Source organism: Osmia bicornis, chromosome 15 (assembly GCF_907164935.1).
Source record: "Osmia bicornis bicornis chromosome 15, iOsmBic2.1, whole genome shotgun sequence".
NCBI lineage: Eukaryota > Metazoa > Arthropoda > Insecta > Hymenoptera > Megachilidae > Osmia > Osmia bicornis.
In genome coordinates, this window is record NC_060230.1 from 3,061,776 (window position 1) to 3,081,975 (window position 20,200).

A 20,200-nucleotide genomic window follows, 5' to 3' on the forward strand; every position below is an offset into this window, starting at 1 on the left:
TCATCTAAATTCGATTTAAACGAATAATTTATCATCTACACGCATCTGAATGTTTGTTAAGTAACATCTCGTTTCAATATTTCCTTCCTCATAAGGAACGTTGACACGTTATCAAACGGACATCTATCAATTGAACTTTTGCTACTATGAATATCAATTTAGAAACTTTTGATCATGAACGATTCATTCAATTGACCGTCTAATGGAGGGCTTCATAACGTATAAAACTAATTAAGGCTAGATAATAGACAAACTATTATAGCATCTTTCCTCGAAATTGATTTGTATAAATATTTAATTTTATGTACTTATATTTGTAGTCATTTTAAAACAGATAATAAATTACAATCAGTCCGCGTGTCGTTTAAAACTATATTTGTCGTGCAATAGGATGATAAGTGGAGGAACCTTAAACATACGACTCACCGTTCGTTGACTTGTACCACTGGCCCCATAATGCGTCTCTAAGCCTAGTATAAATTAGTACTTACACTCGCGATCAAATCAGACTTCCTTAGGGAAAGTTCTTTAAATCTTAATTTTGACGATATTAATATTAATAGTAATTTAGAAAAAAGTATTATAACTAATTAATTATCAGTCCTAGCAGTCGTGTACTTCATGAATTTATTATCAATATATTTTCAATTATTTAACGATTTCGAATGTAATAGAAATCGACGGATAATCGAAACGCTATCGCGATGTAAATTCGTTGAACGTGAGTCACGCAGTGTAAACGCATTATAAAATGTAATGATACGTTTCTATCAATACAGATCATGATTCACGATCTAATCGAGTCTAACCAACAGTTCGTCGATTTATAGCCTATTGTGCGTAAAGAACTGCATCGATTTCTTTTCCATTTTGTGTTTCATTATCATTCATTATAACGTTACGACACGTTGGTTATTCGACTAATTCGATTCATTCTGATTTTGATCAGTGAAACATGAAATTCTAAACAATTTGTTCGAATAAACAAATAACCATGCACTCCTTTCACAGCAATACTGTGAACATTTTTTTTCAAAACTCGCTACAAAGGAATGTAATATTATATTCGAGAAGAGGGACCACAGGCTCGCACGAACCTCGGAAGATTGCTTTTAATTTAAATATCAAGCGATCGCGGTCGATTAATCTCGAGTGACTATAATGACCGGCAATTAACGTGAAATTTATCAGCTAATTATACGCGGAGTTAATTGTGTCGGGTAATGATTCCTTCGTAAAGCGAAATAGCGGAGAAGAAAGAAAGGAAACATCAGAGAAAAGAATGAGTCGATCATTAAATATCGCGAGATTATTAATGTAAATGTGATCTTTCTTTTTTTCAAACGTTGAGTTCTAAATTCAATTTTTAGAATCAACTAATTGTAAGTAGCACCTTGTATAACGATTCGATTCGTTGGTACTCGATCGATGTAAGCAATGCATACAAGGGTACAGGAAATATATTGCAGTGTCGGCTCTTTCAGAAAGGTTTCGCGTAGGCGCACAGGTTTCAAAGGGGATCCACGACTTATTAGGCACCGACGTAGACTCAATTCGCGGCCTCTATTAACGGAGCCTGGCCGATTTACCTTGCCGCCTGCATACACCCCATTTGCGACGCTGGTTTTCCACATTTCCGGTTGCTACACTAATTGAATCATTCCAAAGCCACCGATTTGCATCGACATCGCGTTTTTCTCGAATCAAATCAGCGCAATGCTCAAAGACTTTGCGATTAAACAGATAAACCCACGGATAACAAGAACAAGAAAAATTTATAGAAATAAATGTAGAATGTCAGTTTCATTTTTTCGAAATTTCACTTTGAACACGACGTGTGTTAATTTCCATGTAATTTCCATTCAAAACTGTTACATTAACGAATGTCAAATTCATGCAATTCATTGTCACGCTCATTCATAAATTCGTAAAATGTCATCTGATTCGTAAAATGGCACTTGTGTTGTGAAGAAAACACAAGTGAGTCACTGTACGTTCAACCCTATCTCTTCTACGAAAAAACATTAGAATTAAAGTATGCTCTTTGGAAAATGGTATCGTGGTCAGCCAATGATATCTGCATTCCTTCCGAAGTCAACCATCCACAACAGTAAGTATCTTTCTGGTGCTATCAATACCAGAACAAGATAGAAGGATTTCGGTAACGCGAAGAGTAAAAGCTGTCTGTTTAGCAGCAAAAGTTCCAGAGACGTTCTGTCGTCAGCTGCCATAAAACCGTAGAAGTTAAAGTGTCTGCACTCACGTTTACCCGGCCTTAGAGAATTTCGATCGTCGTTCGCAGGATCGTTGCTCGGAAAGGTGGAGAAAGAAGAAAATGTGCTGCGTCTAATCGTGAACGTAAACAGAGAGAATCTTGCATCTAACCGCATGGTCAACGAAATGTGTTTTAACGACTGCCGCACACGGTGCACCAGCCATAAATGTTGCGCCGACCCGGGGATTCGTGTAATAGCCACTAAAAGCAGCCCTCGCCTCTTTATGGACCATAAAAACACGGATATTTGGAACGACGAAGCTTTTCAACTGGAACCAAGTGAACCGTGCGATTCGTGATCGGGGGTGACTCGTCTTCGATGCTGATCGTCAACGTGAAAATTACGGGATGCTTCATCTTCCTTAACACTATTCAACTATTTTACGTCGAGAAGATAAATAGATATTGAACTTCAGAGTAAAATTCTGACTACAAATTAAAGGAATGAAATCGATCGGTAAGAAATTGTGAGGCAATCAAAACTGGTATTAGCTACCTTCGTAACAACTAGGCCAATAAACTAACATCGTTAATGAGTCGCTAATTACACGTTGTCCGGCGGTACGTTTGATTTATACAAAATTGAAATGGTCACTAATTAAATTTCAGAATACATATCGAACAAGTCGATTTGCAAACAGAAGGCGTTGAGGAACAACCTTTTTGGACACTCAGTACGAGTACACATTCGTAGCGATTCGATTACTTGCCCATCTATGTATTTACTGCCAGTATAATTACCCAGTGAAATTGAATCTCTGCAAGCTTATCATAGCCGATAAACGATCTGGGAAATAAACAAATGACGCGAACCGAGGTAATCGCTTCGAGGCCGAGGGCTAGCCAGCCTTTTCGGCTGGTGCACCCTCGTGAACCAAAGGGCGTAACGGGACGGTAGTCGAAAGCCCACATGATGGTCTGTTCAGATGCAGCCGGTGAATTAATTAATCGCCGTGAATGATCTTTCTCTCTCTCTCTTTCTCTCTGTAGTTCGAATAGAATCTGGATAAATTTTCCCGCCGTTCTGGTCTGTTTGCTTGCTGGCATGTGGGCATTATCTTTACGACCTCTCGGCAAGAGGAGACGTTTCTGTCGCGTAAGGACGAACGCATGCGCGATACGAAGCCGACTATGAACATGGTGCACCGAAACCGGAGAACCTGTTATCAAAGAAACGGTGGCCGGGAACCTACCCGGGCCAATTATCACGCGGTCCGCTCTGAACTCTCCGCTGTCTTGATCTCTGACGCGTGGGATACTCTCGCACTTAATTTCATCATCGGCAAGCTGAACGTTGTGATGGATATAAATGGTGTTGGTGACGAGTAATTAAAGTGGAAGATCATTGGTTTCGTCTTTTGAGAAGTTAGAAATATTTTGGACCATTTTCGAGATCGAGGATTCAGATCCCAGAAAATTATGGATTTGATGAATTCTGCGACGAGTAAATAAAGTGCTGGTGACAAATAATTAAAGTGAAGAATTGTAGCTTTGTCTTTGGAGATTTTAAGAACACTTCGAGCGATTTTCAGGGATTTACGTCCCAGTAAACTAAGGGTTCGATGAACTTCATGATGGGTAAAAGACGTTACGGTGGTGAATATTTAAAAGGTTAACGAAGATGAGGAACGTCTGAAATGAGACGTTTAATCCTATTTTGGGAACTGTTAAATGCCTCTAGAAAAAGTGATCTTAAATTATTAGTGCGAGAAGTGAATAATCCATTCTGTAGTGAGTAAAATAAGTGATAGTTATCAATCAATCCAGAAACCTAAGTGATACTATTAAAGAATCAATTTCTCAAATACTAACACCATTTAAGAGAATTTTTCCATTATTCCAAAGATTTCAACCCTTCTAATACTTAAAAAATGTTTTCAAATTTTGCTTGGGAGGCTATATGATTTAGAGCATCCCAGATCAATCATGACTCATCTGAATCATCGTAGTAATCACAAAGTCATCGTTTCTCTACCATCAGAAAATTGAAAGCCAGTTTTTAACAGGTAAGAGGTGCCTGAAGCAAGGACCTCTCGAGGAAAAAAAGTGGCACGACGATGAAGCTATTCTGGGAGCAGGTAGTTTGATTCGAGATAATGATATCGCAAAGAACAGTCTGGAACTGCGAACTCGTATGAATCATGTTGTATCAATGTTTCAAAACTGCAAGATCCACCGATGTGCCAGCAAAATAGGTCATTCTCTTCGAAACAGTGGTAAAGAGAAACGAAGAGAAGAAGGAAGTTTCGATGAATTGTATTAATCGTGATGCTGTCGGCTTGTAACCACCGGTTAGTCGGAAAGTCAGCCCGATTTATCTCAGGATGCTCGTTTAACCGATCAACTGAAGCTGGAACGCTAATTAACGCGATACCTTCGTTACGACTTTGCTGGCTTTTACCGTTCACGGTTAATCACGAACATCCCGTGCTTGGTAGTTTCTCTTACGTTTTGGCAAAGAATGTGAAAAGCAATCAATATTTTCAAGAGTTAACTTCTTTTGCAAATTTAAAGACATTTTATGTAAAATTTTGAAAATGAATGCTGGAATTTGATATTTTGATTTTTTTCGAACGATAAATGGATTTCAATTTCAAGAAATTTGCATGATATAAAATATAAAAAACTCCTTCATCGAAAAGGTTGTATTATTTTATTCCATTTTCTCGTATCGCCAAATGATCGTAGTGGCATCTCAACGACATTCTTTACCGAGGAGAAACGGTGGCCAATTTAATTAGACCGTCCCGATGATTTATGAAAACCGCGAACGTACTAATTACTCGATCGTGTGATCCCTGTTGCGCATCGTCGTCGAATCGAGAAAGGTTCGATCCTCTTTTACGCCACCGGAAGACCGGTTGACCAACGCTTTTTCATCAGAAAATGAGAAACACCAGCCTAGCCTGATCACTCAGCAATGAAGAAGATCCGCTGGTTGCTGCTCGGGTAAGTCCCTTCGTAATGGCTAATCGATGCATTCCTGAAAACGATAATTTAATTACGACTACCTGCTTCTTGTCCCTTCGAACGGAGTTCAATAATTCAGCTGGCGAAGTAAATTTAAACGATGATTGCGGGATAAAAGGAAGAGTTGCGAGGTTCGTCGATAAAAAAAGAAAGCAGTCTCTTCGGTATTTAAGACTTGCAGAAGCAATAAATGATAATGAATTTCTTACTACTGTGCAATGGTATTAAAGAACAGTAGGTAATTTAAAATTTCCTGAAAATTCTTTTAATTTCTCCAGGTACTCACGATCTTTCTTTAATTTCGACGAGGCGGTATCGCGTGGCGGCTCGTAAAATCACGTATTTCCGTGGGCAGGGACGAACTTTTCGGTTTTTTTTTTTTTACTTTTGTTTTCTGTAAGGGCCACGCGAAAGTGAAAGAAAAAGAAGGGACACGTGCAAGAGAAGGAACGTGCTTGTTTTGCCGTATGCGAAAGCCTGGTCCTCTTCTTTCCGTCGTCGTCCATCGTTCTTTTCGTTCCTCTCTCGCTTGGTCCACAGCACTCGAGAGAAGCCCGATGTAACAATGGCTGCCCTCTAATTATCGAAAGGCCGCGGCACTTTAAAGAGATCTCGAGAGCCCATCACCCGGGACTCTGTTTCGTTCGCTTCTTAAAATTTCTTCCCCTCCCACCTTTCTTCTTTCACCTCATCCATTGGTTGTGCTTTGCTACCCACCGTGGAAGATGGAAGCAACAAAAACAACCAACAACACGAATCGCGCCTTGTGGAAAATTGGTTTCGCCCCGCGAGACCGTACCTACCGCACTGATGACTTTCTGCACGAATTATGAGATCTTACAGTTGAATAAAAATGTGGAAGAGCTGAAATGCTCGAAAATAATATTCCATTGGTTTAGGTGCGAGTAGATCGAAAAAGATACGTATGATCTACTTTAAAAAGATTTAGAAAATATAAATTAAATTGAAATAAATCATTTTTCTAGAAAAATATCTGAAAATCGAGAATTTATCAGTTCTCAATCTGATAGTTTTTTAAGCAAACAATCTGAATAACAAGCTGAAAATCTGAATTAGATTTATTAAGACAATGTAATTTCTATGAAAATAATTAAAATAATATACTATCGTGAGAGAATAATCCATTAAGGCAGATAATTGTCAAGTTATAGTATTTCTGTTCTCTCTTAACGATTAAGAGAGAATGTGAATAATATAAAGAAGAAAAGAAAATGATGACAAACGACCCTTAATTTCAGGGAAGCGCCTTTACAGTCGCTGATAGATAAGAGAATAGCAGTTCCAAGTCTGGATTACCTACGAGTAAAATGTTTTCAGGAGAAAATACTGGCACTTAAATAAATTGTGGGGTCCGTCGGTCCATTGGTTCGACTATAAGTGGCACTAATTTTGAATGGCATCTGCGTCTCGCTTCTGAAGAATAAATAAGATTAAGAGACGAGATACTTCTAATTACAGAGAAAAATCTAATAAACGTGGAAAAAAAGTGTAACTTCTTTCAAATGAATAAAATTCTATCGTGTCTCTTAACAGATGTTACTTTTTTCAAAATCTTTAACATTTCAAATGTAAATAACTCCACCTTATCCATCCCCTTCCAAATAGATATTTTCTTCTATTGAGATTATTAAAATTATTATTCGATTAAAAGATGAATAATTTTCGAGTGAAATTCGATTTTTCTACGGTACGGTAAAACTTGATTTCATCGATCAAGACGTTAACTTCCGGTTAGATGACGTTTCGATCGTAGCCGGGAGAAAAGCCACGCCGATAAAGAGAAAATAGCGGTTCCAGAACGGGGAACACATTCGAATGGGCGTTACCCAAGTCAGCTTGGCTGGACCTGTTGCTCATTGCTTCCTATTAAATACACGTACGACCCACGCTGGAAAGGAGTTGGTTTTGCCGTGTTAGCAGCCAATGACTAACGGTGAGACCAGGCTTTCTTTCACCCTCTTTCTTTCTCTTTTGCGCCGCCACTTTGATCCCAAGTTATATCGACCGGATATTCAACGATACCATCGCGACGATCGTGTTTCCGGGTCGCCCGTGACATTTCTATTCTCTCTATCGTTTCACCAACAATAACACTGTAATTAATTTTCAATGAACAGTGATTCTTTGGCACCTCGTAGTGAATCGGATTCGGTGGGTCGTGATTCGTTCAAAACATGGTATAAACACGTTTTCTTCTGGGGTGTCGTTGCTTTTCGAGGGTTCTGAACCCCCGTCGGGTCTTTTATGCCTGGCAAGCAACAATGCCGTTACGAGGCTGAAACTGGCTAACCCGTGTTGCTGCCATTGTGCCAAGGAAACATCTGCTCGAAATACAAACCGCTAATAGAAACGCGGAGAAAGGAATCACGGGGTGGAATGTTGGGGCGCTGAAGAAGGGGAGGAGTAACATCGAAATTGTGTGAAAAGAGAGACATAATAGAGAAACAAGGGTGGAATTTGTGTGATACGCGATACCCATCGAGGCAGGTAGTCTCTCTCGTTCTCAACCGAATGTTCTTTCGTTCTTCATGAATCGTGACCACCTTTCTTCCTTTCTTTCTTTTTTTTTTGATGGACGCGAGAAATACTACAGCAGGAAATTGAACACGCTAGTTTTTTGAATTATGAGTTCATTCTAGGTTCAAAGGGAGTGTCTCTTTTTCTTTCTTTTCTTTTTTTTCTTTTAGTTTCTAGTAAGCTGATTCTCGTTGGGACATTGAAATAGAATTTAAAAGAAATTGTAAAAATTCTCCTGATTAATCTGTGCATACATGCAAAACAAACAGCTATTCAACAATTAATCTGTATGCACGTTTTATGACTTCAAATACAAATCTTACATAACCATTGCCTACCACCAAAAGTTAAATATTAGATATCGGTGTAAAGTTGATAAACACGGAATGACAATAACCAAGGTAAAGAAAATTAGAGCAATAAAATTTGCAAAACATTATTTCAGCGTTCTCTGTACGCTCGTTTTCCAAAGATTAAAATTAATTAGGAATATTTTAATAAAGGAAGAAGATTAACATCCCCAATTTTGCAAATTATTATTTGACAATGACCAAAGTACTATTTATTTGGCATTTTAAAAATTATTTTTGCTAATGTGTCATACCAGCAGGACGTCAGTATTATAAGCTAAAATGCCAAATAATGTTTTGAATAAACAATGCCAAAAAAGGAATGATTTTATTTTGTTTTCCTCGATTAAATCATTCGCTTTGCTCGCTTTACCCCACGCGTGCCGGAATAAAGGCACTGTCATATCCGCTTAGCATTCGCTGAACATCGGTTTCCGGTTGTATTTCATGGAGAACAATGCACATTGCGACGTGGTAAACTCTTATCTCTCGAATCATTAGATTGTCCCGTATAACGAGCCCGTATTAAATATTTTGCACAAACTCATATTTAGAAGTACGCTTCAGGATGAGACCATGCTTTATCTTTGAGAGAATTTTAACGATTGGATGAGCCTATCGTGATCGTAAAAAACTCGATATAAGGACTTTGGGTCTTAGGTGTCGTGAAAGCGAAATTAGAGACAGTCAAATAACTTTTAAGGGGAAGAACCCGATGATTTGACATCGGAAACGCTCAGGATACCTGCTCGCTTTGAATTGTAGCAAGTTTCTCGTTTTAAAGAATCGCTAATATTTCGAGAATTTCAAGAATTTCAAAACTTCTAAGTGATCCCCAATATTCTACCACGTTATAATTTGTTAATTACTTCCGACACCTGCGCTAAACTATCATCAACTTCCCTTTCTAAATCTTCTAAATTCTTGTAAGACTTGACAGAACAAATTAACACCTCCAAGTGTTACTCAGCCGTCACGGTAAACCTTCAATGGTCGATACACAATGGACTGACACGAATGAAATTTTTCTGAATGGACCCCGGTGGGTCGTTTACACCCGTGACAGCATTATTACGCTGTCCATAAAGCACTGGCCGCAGGGGTTGCCTTATAAATAACGCGATATCATAAAGCTAATGACGACCCATTAAAGCGTTGCCGCGTGAAATCTGCGTGAATCTCAAAATTCACGGTGAACTATAAACATTTTAACGACAGGATGAAGAAATAGAAAAGAAAAGATAATACAGAAGAGAAGTAAAGCGATGACGCGATTATAAAAAGGGAAAAAACGTACAATAAGCTCACATTATACGTGAGATCAGCTTCTCTCGTTTTGTGCAAACAGTCGAGACGTTGCATAATGTTACTTCCGGTTCGTTTAGATTTATAATAAGAAACTATAACATTTAGACGACGTTGCTATGCTCGAAGAGTTCAATCTTTCTCCTTTCTTTCTTTTTATTTCTGTAAAAGTAAAATTTATTCCCTTCACGCAGGATTACTTATTTGATTCTAGACTGTTGACCATCACGGGATATCCTGTATAAGTCAGTCGAGTGTACGATGCGACAGGCTGTGCAGCCAGACATGATTCCTGCCGTTTGTTCGAGTCATTCCAATAAAATGATAGAATACCACTGATCGTGTCGTCTGCCACCGTAGATATTTCATCTCTATTGTATCAACGATCGAATTCATGAATCAGCCGGATAAAATTCTATTTTTATTTTTTTTCTCGTGACCCATCATCGGTACAAAAATACCTAATTTCTGTTTTCGATTCGTTCGAAAAACAGCTTTGTTTTCAGATGTAATAATTTTTTCGATTCACAGAATTTCGAGCGATAATGATAGCAGTGTTGATCGTTCGAGTAGTTTCCTGGAGCGTGCGCGTGTTCGCGTACATGGGACCCCTTAAAATCGAAAACATATGGCGCGCAATTACAGGGCATAATGATATATAATTAATGAAATTCGCTAAAGGAGCCCTGTTGGTTGTGGCACGGCACGCTTGTTTCCTCGAAAAATCGAAGGGAACCGATGATATCCGTCCTTTGAATAAAATTAACGAGTATGTTCCTTCGTGTTTCGCATGTCATGCTACTATAAAAGCCAGAAAATTGCCAACACCACAACTTACTAATTTCAAATGCCTTGCGAACGATCACCGGCCTTTCCTGGCTATAAAACATAAAAATGTCCCTTTTTCTACTAAAAATGGAGTAATTATTATTAATTACTGTAAATGTTTCGGGAGAAGGGGGTTGAAACCGATCACCCTGAAGAAAACAGGATCTAACGATTTGAACAACCGATGAAGAAGGTTTACGCTCTAAAACGTAATTTGATTGAACTCGCCGATACGTTTAACGAGTGGTAATAAAATCTCAGCTTTTTTTCGCAACTGATCGACGTACACAGCTATTCATAAAATTCGTTACTTATTATATTTACGAAATACTTTTCATCCTGGTTCGTTCAATTATCAGCGGATCTTTGATAACACCTTTAAAATTGCAATGCGATCACTATCTCAGTAGTACAAGTGTGTTTTACAGTTCACACGAATCGTTTTTCTATTAAACGAAGAAAGCATTTACGATGAGGAAATTGAATGTTTTATTAACTCAGAGAGTTCATCAGTAAGAAATTGCAGATTTTATTGAGAGAAGGGATAGTATCTTAGTTCTTTTATTTTCAGTAGTTACGTGTTTTTATGATCAGACATTTCAGCTAAATGTTCCGTTTCTAGAAATTTAGAATAAGAAATAGAAAATATGTAGGAATAGTTTCGACGTTTACTATTAAAACACTAACTTAAAAATTGCCTAAATTGCATTTCGAAAATAGTGGTTAAATTTACAAATGTACGTTTTGATCCTATCGAATTTCATTTTCTTCTTCATCATACTTAAATTCAATTTGACAGCTTCAAAGAACCTCCTTCAATTACTCTTCCCCTTTTCACATAAATATATGACGTGTCTAGATAGACAAGATTATTTGAACGATCTCTGTTCGAGATCCAGAAGGAACCCGATCGCAAAGATCTTCGTTCCAGCGAACAGCTTCAACATTTTCAGCTACGTGGACATTTACTGTCCAGGATCGAGTCGAGGCACACCCCTCGTACATCAAGTCGAACGAGTAGATAGATCGACCGATCCACCCACGAAATGAATCACGACCAACAGCCGATAGGATCGAAAATTCACGCGAGCGTACGTATCGCTCATTCTGACTGTTGCACAACGGAACGACGCGAGTAAATTCGAGCGTGTACGAGATGAAAAAATGAGCCGTGAACGATACGTACAAGGCGACATAATCCGTCGATTGTGCTTCTCCGGCTATGGAATACAAGAAATAAATTTCAACTGGCAGTTGCGAAGATATCAGAATCTATCAGGCTGTCACTGTTACGAAGTGTCAACTGCCTATATGAACAATTTTTGCTTTCTAAGAATAATAAATGAACAAACGCGCAAAAGGTATCCAGTTATGAATTCATTGCATGAATGTCGAATACAAACACCCGTTAAGATCCATAAGTTCCGGCATGTCGTATTGGACAGAGCGAGGCAAAATAAGTAATAAATGGCCGATAGGCGATCTAAAGCGGAAAGCTATATATTTGCATTTTACGCTAGATGTAAACGCAGACGTGCGTACAGATAAATGGAAGCCAGGTAGAAACACCGCGTAATTTCAATGCGAGACTACTGATTCATTCGACATTGTATTTGTTTCCTATCTGAATAACGTGAGACTGTGAAATCGAATTGTTCACGAGTCGCTATTGTTCCGCTACCCAAACCACACGTTTTGTATCATTTTCAACCAGTTCTATGAAATTCTCAACGAAATCTCATTGTGAATATTTGAAGAAATACGCGCGAAAGAATTTCTTAGAAAGATCAAACATTTTAATCAGACGTGATTGTTCATTTAAATTAATTATTTCGCGAAGTCTGCAAAATAATTTCAATCGTTCGCAAACTAAATAATAAACGGCTAATAGGTAATTTAAAACATGGTTCGCTATCGAAGCTTCACGAGACACGTTGTTCGCACGACTTTCCTATACGCTGAAGATCTAAAACCGCAAAAGAAAGACGACACCAGGAAACAGGATGAAAGTACAACACCTTAAAGATGGGTATTCGCCGTTCGATCGATATGAAAGCGCGAAAAATTGAAAGCAATCTAAGATAGGCGAATATAGAGAGGTGGAAGTAGCGAAGCTCGAGTACCGGACAACAGGTAATTGTGAAACTGAAGCAACTCGAGGGTACACACAGGTAGAATGAACAAGAACATAGGGAAAGCTTGGAAAGTAAGAGAAAGACGTGGTAGAAGGACGAAAGTAGAGAAGGAAGAAGATGAAGAAGCACGAAAGAGAGAGGAAGAATATTATACAGAGCCGATGAGGAATAAAGAAAGAAAAAAGAGTTGAAAAGAGAACGAGAGAGACGAGGTAGGATCGTAGAGGTAAGATCGTAGAGGCTGGGACCTGATCCCAAAGGTAGGAGGACTTGGGTTGGCGAGGCCAGTCCATCGCGGGCCCTCCTCTCGACCGAACGCGCTTTACTTTCTGCCCGCTCGTTCAAATTCCCATGTGCACGAGGTGTTCCCGTTCAACTCCCCATGCCGGTTAACCCCTCGAGGCTGCCAGTCTTCTCCTACCTTTTCCTCTTCACCGTGTCCCGTCTGACGCTGCTGTTGCTACTGGTGCTGGTGTTACCGGTGGTAGTGGTGCTGGTGGTGGTGGTGGTCATAGTTGGTGGTGGTGGTGTGCTTGTCACTCCGCGTGTCGCTGCTGCGAGTACTCGCGGTTGATGGGTGGTGGTTGCCTTGAACACCGGGTTATACACCGCACACCTTGCACAGTTACCCTCTGCATCGATTCCATCGCGTTTCTCTATCGAAACTTCTTCGTCAACCAATCTGATACTTGATCTTTGAGAAAAATTTTTTCGTGTTATCGAGGTGGAAGGAAGGTGTCTTAGAGGGTGTCGTTCTTGGCAAGTGTCTACCTCCAAGTGTCTACCTTGTCCAATCCAAGTGTCTACCCGAAAGACAGGAAGAATCGATCATAAAATTTTAATTGCAATGCCGATAATGATCTGAACGGGATGAACACGAGCCGGCAAGTCTGGCAGGTGAACGATGCTGTTATACTCGTCGGATCGAGCATGAAGCAGTGCATCGAGTGGTGAGTTTAAAAGTGTCCTGTCGCCATTCATGCTGGGACCAGCTGGCATACAAATTTCCTTGCTGAAATAAAACGACGCGTCTGAAAGCGCGACCGGCTACAACATCGAAAAAACCTTGACAAAAGGGAAGAATAAAAGCGAGGTGTGGGACAATAAGAACCGGTAGCACGGCAGGGGTACAAAAGGAATTCCTCGTTCGTTAAGGTGTTGGTACCGATGGAAAGAGAAACAGAACGTGGCCAGCGAAACGAAGCTTCTCGCGATCGTGAACGAACGATCGATCACGCTCTTTTCACGATCCAACGATCTTGACGCAGCGATCGGCAAAGACATTTAACGCGGCGATGATGAGACGATCGATAAATCCTCGCCACGAAATCGTTACCAGTCCCCGTCGCACCAGAACAATAGAATATCCTCGCGTGAGCGAATCTTTCCTGATAATACGTCGCGTGAGCAGGATATCTTTGATCAGCCAGAAAGCTTCGCCGTAAAATGCGCATAAAGGTGTCAATAATTAAACTGATTAATCACACTTTTTAATTAGTGTCCGTTTGATAACGATCCGTTGCTCTCTGATCGTTACTCAGATTCGTCTTTGCGAATCCTTTGAAGCTTTCAATAATGAATTTCAACTTCGCGCTTATGGAAAGTAACATTGTTACCTCGTAAGATGACAAATTTCTGTTGGCATACGAGGAGATGCCAGAGTGCGGACAGGTCCATTGGTGAACGCTTCTTCGGCGCTTAGTCACCGTTAAACGGAACGAGTCTCGAGTATTTGGCGATTACAAACACTCGCCGGACCAGTTAAGCTGTGCAAACACTACAATTTCTAAATGTTCGACGTGTTATTTCGTTTGTTCACCTTTTATTCGGAGCGTGCGGCTTTGTTACGACGGATCGGAAACGGAAGATATCACATAGTTACCTTGTCGGGGCTTCTCGTCGCTTGCAGTTCCTGTGATCCGTGCTAAAATTCACTGTGCAGCTTTATCCAGAACTCTGAAAAGAAATAATTTTGTTTTAATATCTCCGTGCTTAAAACAGAATTATAGTTTGAACCGATGGAAAGAATTTCCTTATATTTGAAGAAGAATTGAATTTGGTGCAATGAAACCTTGATACGAATGAAAGTTTCTTAAATATTGAAGTTGGAAGCAATTTGTGTTCGACAATGAGAAAGATTCACGTGAAAAATCGTGCAATGCCGTGTCAGAGGACCGTGAAACGCGTGTCGTGCCAGTGAAACGACAATCGTCCGACGTGCATCCGGTTGTCTGACTACGGAAACGTAAAACTCGTCCCGTGTGCATCCGTTTTATGAATTAAATAAACAAGGGGATTGTGATGTAAGAGATGCGTCGTGGTGACATCGCGGCAACCGCGATAGCCCTTCTGATTCTTGGGCAGATCCAGGGACCACGACAAACAAGGTAAGATCTTTCCTTCTTAATCCTTTTGATTCCATTTTAAAATTACAACTCGTTAATTTGCATTCAGGAAGTGATACTTTCGAGCCCTTGCTACGTTCGTGTCACGTATTCACCCCCTAAGATCGCAACTTTATCGTCGAGTTTTCTTCTAGTCGGTTAATCGCGTAGGTTTAGCTTCGATACGAAAGGGGTCTGGCCGTTACGTAAAGTAGCTTTCTGTGTTGTCGGTCGACGCCGACTGACAAAAGCAAAGTCAAAGGCAAGGCGAGGCGAGGCCCTTTTTCGAAAGAAGTTGCACGAGAAGGTGGACAGTAGGAAAAGAGAGCGACCGCCGCGCCGGCACGCAACAGGGTTCACTGAAGCGAAGGTGATCACGAAGAAGGGATCCAGAAACGAAGGGACCACCTCGATCGAGATTTAGTTTCGTCGCAGGTTAAATCGTTCTCGCACTTCAATGGCAGATCGAGCCTAAGGATAAGGGTAAACGACCTATCCACTAAAGGTTCTTGTAAAAATTCAATGTCTCCCTACGGGGGTACCTCCGATAAGCCTTTTTCCTCTCTGTACGGTGACGGAACATCAAGGCTAATGGGCTCTTTCAATGTTTCATGGTTAAATAATGCCATTGTTTTTCATGACATTTGCTTTTGTTCCATGCATTCGATACGCATGGTGTTTCGTGTATAGAGTATTGTAAAGTTTAACCTCGCTTCGAGAGAAGGTTGTTTCACGATTTTATTAATTGAAGTTGAAATAAAGTGATGCAAAGTTAATCGGACTTTTCAAGGTTTTCATGTTGTTTTATAGTTTTCGATTGTTCGCCAGTTAATCATCGATTGCAAACTTGAATAGAGAATAAAATTGAATGTTCACCGTGAAGATGCATCAAGATCGAATAAGGGGTTGCATCGAGAGAAGAATCCGTCTCGGTCCGCGATGGTGAAGCCACAGCATCGTGTCGACACGTGCTGGAAGCCCGTCACACCTTGTCAAACTTCCATAACCGTGCAATGAAATTTGATGCACGGTCCAGTGTTGCTGTGTACTACGATCAATTCAGACAGCCCCTTGAAAATCGTGCGCTGAGTTACGCTCTTCACGGGCGCATCCCTTTGACGTTTACACGTGTTCCCTCATGGCCACCTGTGCATTAGTACACTCCCATTTTTAACATACCGCCATGAAATCCAACTATTTTCAACAAACGAGAATTTGTAACGCGTCATTAAGGCACTTTTTTAAATTAGGTACAACGAACGGTTTAGAAGTGAATGCGTGCTCATTCAATCAATCGGATTTACTACTTGGGCCAAACAAGGAAGACTGAAATACTGTGCACAATTTTGATTTGAAAATTTTCCAATTACGTAAACCCTATTTGTAATATCCATAAACGACAATTTATGGAAAAGCATCAAATTATACGTATTAGTAAATACGGTTCACGTATACACTAATATATATTTTTACAAAAAAAAATTGTCAAGTTCAACAGAATTCTATTTCCAAACCACTCATCCGGGATTCACCTCATACTCGCGTGTTCGTCATCCCAAACGATGTGCATCAAAATATAAAAATAGTACACGGTATCGTACATGTTGCATCAAGAATGCACCTAAATCTTTCGATCATTTACCAGAACGTATAAAATTCGCTACTCTATCATGGCTAATTGTAAGATAAGGTCAAAACAGAAGTAACCATGCGTCTTTCATACTTTTTTTTCATTGGTGAACGCTTGAAACCGGCTCAAGAAACTTGCACAAATTACGGTGCGGCTATTAAATTATTAAGAGAGATAATTATCATCGCTTTTGACAGTTAGCCGCCACGGCGATGAAATACTGTCGCAGTAATTTCGTGCTGGCTCATGCAATAACGCCGATCATTCAATGATCGACTCTAATTACACGTGGCGGTGAAATGAATTTCCTTTTTTTTTTTTTAACATAATCAAGTTGCACGAATTTAATTATTCCGGGGATGCACCAGAAGTTTCATCCACCGTTACAAGCCTTCTGCTTACTGATTTCTGGTTACCTGCGAGTAAATCGACTGTCCGACAACGCCGTTCGTTGTAACGTTATTTAAATTTAATTTTTTTTTTAAAAAGGTGGAAGGAAGTGCGGAAAAAAAACAAAATTTGTACAGAATAATTGCCGGACTTTGTAATGCAGTTTATAGCAACGATTGAATGAATGAATGAGAATATACAAAAGAATCGAAACTGATCAGACGATTTCATGTGTAAACGATGTTTCCAATCGAATGAAGAGATTGATGAACGCGATGAAGTATTGCAAAACTACAACGCGTGAAAGGCAGAATTGTTGGAATGTTATTTGATTTTCTTTACCCGATTAAGTAATTACACTCTTATGACAGCATGAATACATCTTATGTATTCAGATAATATTTACGATGAGAACGTTGGATTACAATTTACAGAACATTTTAAAATTTCCATAAAATTATCCAAGAATCTAGAAGTCAATGTAATAGAAAAGAAACATTTACCTTCGTGATTAGCTTAGAGAAAAATTTTACTTCATCAAAGGCTCATGATTACCACTTAAATTTACAGAACATCAGTTTTCTCAAGAATTTTAATCTTATTTCTGAGAAAAGCAATGTGTTCATATCCAAAGACGTGGTCCAACACGATGCTATACATGCCTGAAAATTATGTGGTCATCGATTTATCATCGATTGACAGTGTACACGTTGCAGCTGCAACTTATTAAGCAGGCTATACAAAAATAACTCCTGATGTTTTTCACTTTTTTCCCGAATTTATCGAGAGCTTCATTGCTGTATTCTTTGTTTCTGACCGTATTAAGCATCTTCTGATCAATTTTATTTCAAAACATAAAAAGTACCATTACGTTTGTCCGAAGAATGCCCATTTTTGAGGCACAAAAGTCCAACGATTACGAGTGTGTTACGACCCACCATAAACCCTTCGAATTAACGAGGGGCTCGGCAAGAATTTCAGAAATAATAGTATACTATGCTTGTGGTGATCGATCATAATCCATCGCGGTTCTAGAACCCATTAAATAGGCTTGTAAATTGACTGAAACGCGGATATCAATCTAAATTACGATTTTTGGTGGATCGTGAAGAAGAAAGGTGGTAACAGACAAGTGGTAAGGGTGTTCCATCTGTCATGAGAAATTATGTTTCATCTTCAACGATTTCTTGCTCGATGAACATGCGCAGCCTTTTGTAGGGTACACCTTTGTCCATGAAGTTTACAAAGGTGAAAAGGAACACATTAATATAGTTTGCCTTGGAACAGGAACAATGATACTAATGTGATAATGACCGATTGTATTGGATTTTAAAAAATAGATGAATCATATGATGAAGGGAGAAGAAAAATTCTAGTGTAGAATTTGAAACAACAAACAATGGAATTTTATTGAAAATTCAATAATTAAAATATTTCATAGAAATAACGGATGCTGCTTGAACTAAAAGCAATCATTGGAGAACGATCATTTACTTAATATTTTATTATAGGCTTAACCTTGATGGGTATAATCCTTTTAGGTCTCTATTTAAAGTTCCGGCAAGAAAATTGAACGGCAATTCTAAGTAATTATTAAAATTGGTTTCTGTAAAATACAGGATCATAAAATATGGTCGATTAGAAGGTACAAGGTTCATAATACTACCTTTTTCATCCTTTGGAAGTTTCCTGCAAAGGTAGTTTTTGTTCTAAATTTCAAACCGATATTTCCATAATATTCATTTGTTTTCAGAATGTTTTATTTTTAGCATAATATTTATTAACTATGTAACTATTTGCACCCAAAAAATGATGTTACTTTTCTAAACCTAAAATGAATTTTAACAACCTTGTAGAAAATATTAAAAGCTTCGTAAATTTGCAAGAAAACAAATGGACCGACCATCTTAAATCCTTTCAATAAATTCGTTCTCATGCAACTAAAGTTAACATTTCACTAAATTTTCCTTTTAAATTATTCTACGAACCTGGCAAAGTGATTTTACCAAAAAATCTTATCAATTGCGTACAGTTGGAACGACCACCCCCAGTGGCCATTCAACGCAGCGTGCATTTCCGGCGAAGAGAGAGGCATCGATGTCGTAGCGGTCGGAACGGGACCCAGGCATTAAATTAAGATCCGACGGTGTAAAGTAAGCCCGAACCGGCCCTCCTGCCGCGAAGAGTAGTAATACCATTCAGTGAGTTTGGTTCGGTAGTAGAGTTCGTGTCTTCATCGCCTATGGTAGGCGCTGATTGGGGAACGCCGCGACGCGACGCGACGCGGCATGCCGTGCCGTTCGATTTGCCAGAGAAACGATATCGAACCAATTAAAACGAACAGTATTGCGACTAATGATATCTTCATTATAAATTAAAATCTCATGAAACAACAAGTTTTAAAAGATAATTTCACCCTTTCGAAATAAATTTTGACTAAAAAAGTTTCATAAAAAATATTTTCTTATCTTGCAAAGTCCACCTTTAATCCATCGAAGACTAATGTACTATCATGTGGTCGTATGAAGAGAACAAATTGTACCAATTTATATTAGCAAATTAATTAATAAATTCGAGAAGACCTTGTATACAAAGAAATCGATAAAAAATTAGCTATGCATCGTGAAGATATTTATAATACTGGAATCGTTTCGTGTGCGTGTGCACACATATTACCAGAAAAAGTTGACTAAAATCTGCAACATATTTATTACAATTATTATACGCTTGTTTGTGTTAATCGAGGTGAAAAATAAACGAGGTTCTATACGTTTCTGAAATTTGTCGCGAGGCAAGTGTTACAAGCGTCGTGGCGATTTTTAATCGTCGACACGTTCAATAAATTTGCAACTCGATTAAAGGCACTGGCCTTAGCAGCAGGGAAAAAAGGTAAGGACGGGTGTGTTCGTGTGAAACTTAATTAATCCCATTCGCGTCGATCGCATAAATATTAATTAGAGGAGCGAGAAACTGTGATGGGTGAGTAATATCCTCTCTCACGTTACTCTGGATTAATTTCTCGTTTTCCATTCGAACCGTCCGTACACGTGAAAAACAGAGTGTGCTGTTCCTTCTTGCGGTTGTGTGGTTGTTCTTGAAACGGTAAACCTGTCCGCAAACTTTCGCGTCATCCTTCACGAAGGCGGCGCGAATCGAGAGACTTTCGCGATAAAAATCTTCGGGAATACGACGTTAATTAAACGATTAATTTTCTTGGATCGTCTCCAAGATATTTTTTTGATATTTTCAAGATAAATGCCACGCCGAATATTCTCTGAAAATATTTCAGAAAAAGAGCTTTCTTAATAGCGGCTACAGATTCTTCTTGTTATAAAGCGTACATAATATCTTTTGCATTGAATAAAGAAATTACAAAAAAAGTTAAAGAGTTGGAG

The 20,200-nt window shown here is 39.1% G+C and overlaps 1 protein-coding gene and 2 long non-coding RNA genes across 4 annotated transcripts in view; 1 reads left to right on the forward strand and 2 right to left on the reverse strand.

The window, feature by feature from the left end:
- LOC114882878 overlaps positions 1-20,200 on the reverse strand; it is a 72,011-nt gene that overhangs the window by 3,800 nt on the left and 48,011 nt on the right. The window contains exon 2 of the long non-coding RNA XR_003790494.2: positions 14,284-14,357. This is a non-coding gene — a long non-coding RNA (uncharacterized LOC114882878). The remainder of the gene's footprint in view (positions 1-14,283; positions 14,358-20,200) is intronic.
- LOC114882874 (protein Wnt-7b-like) overlaps positions 4,880-20,200 on the forward strand; it is a 58,652-nt gene continuing 43,331 nt past the window's right edge. Inside the window, exon 1 of one of the 2 annotated variants that reach the window (XM_029200019.2) lies at positions 4,880-5,224. In XM_029200019.2, coding sequence (XP_029055852.1) covers positions 5,196-5,224 — 29 coding nt within the window. In that variant the 5' untranslated portion in view covers positions 4,880-5,195. Of the gene's footprint in view, positions 5,225-14,366; positions 14,789-20,200 lie in introns of those variants that run through there. The other variant, XM_029200018.2, reaches the window with a different exon arrangement.
- Positions 5,180-13,871, reverse strand: LOC123988518. The gene is made up of 3 exons (XR_006830133.1): positions 13,173-13,871; positions 12,823-13,095; positions 5,180-5,258 (listed from the first exon to the last, which is right to left on the reverse strand). It is a non-coding gene; the product is annotated as an uncharacterized LOC123988518 (long non-coding RNA).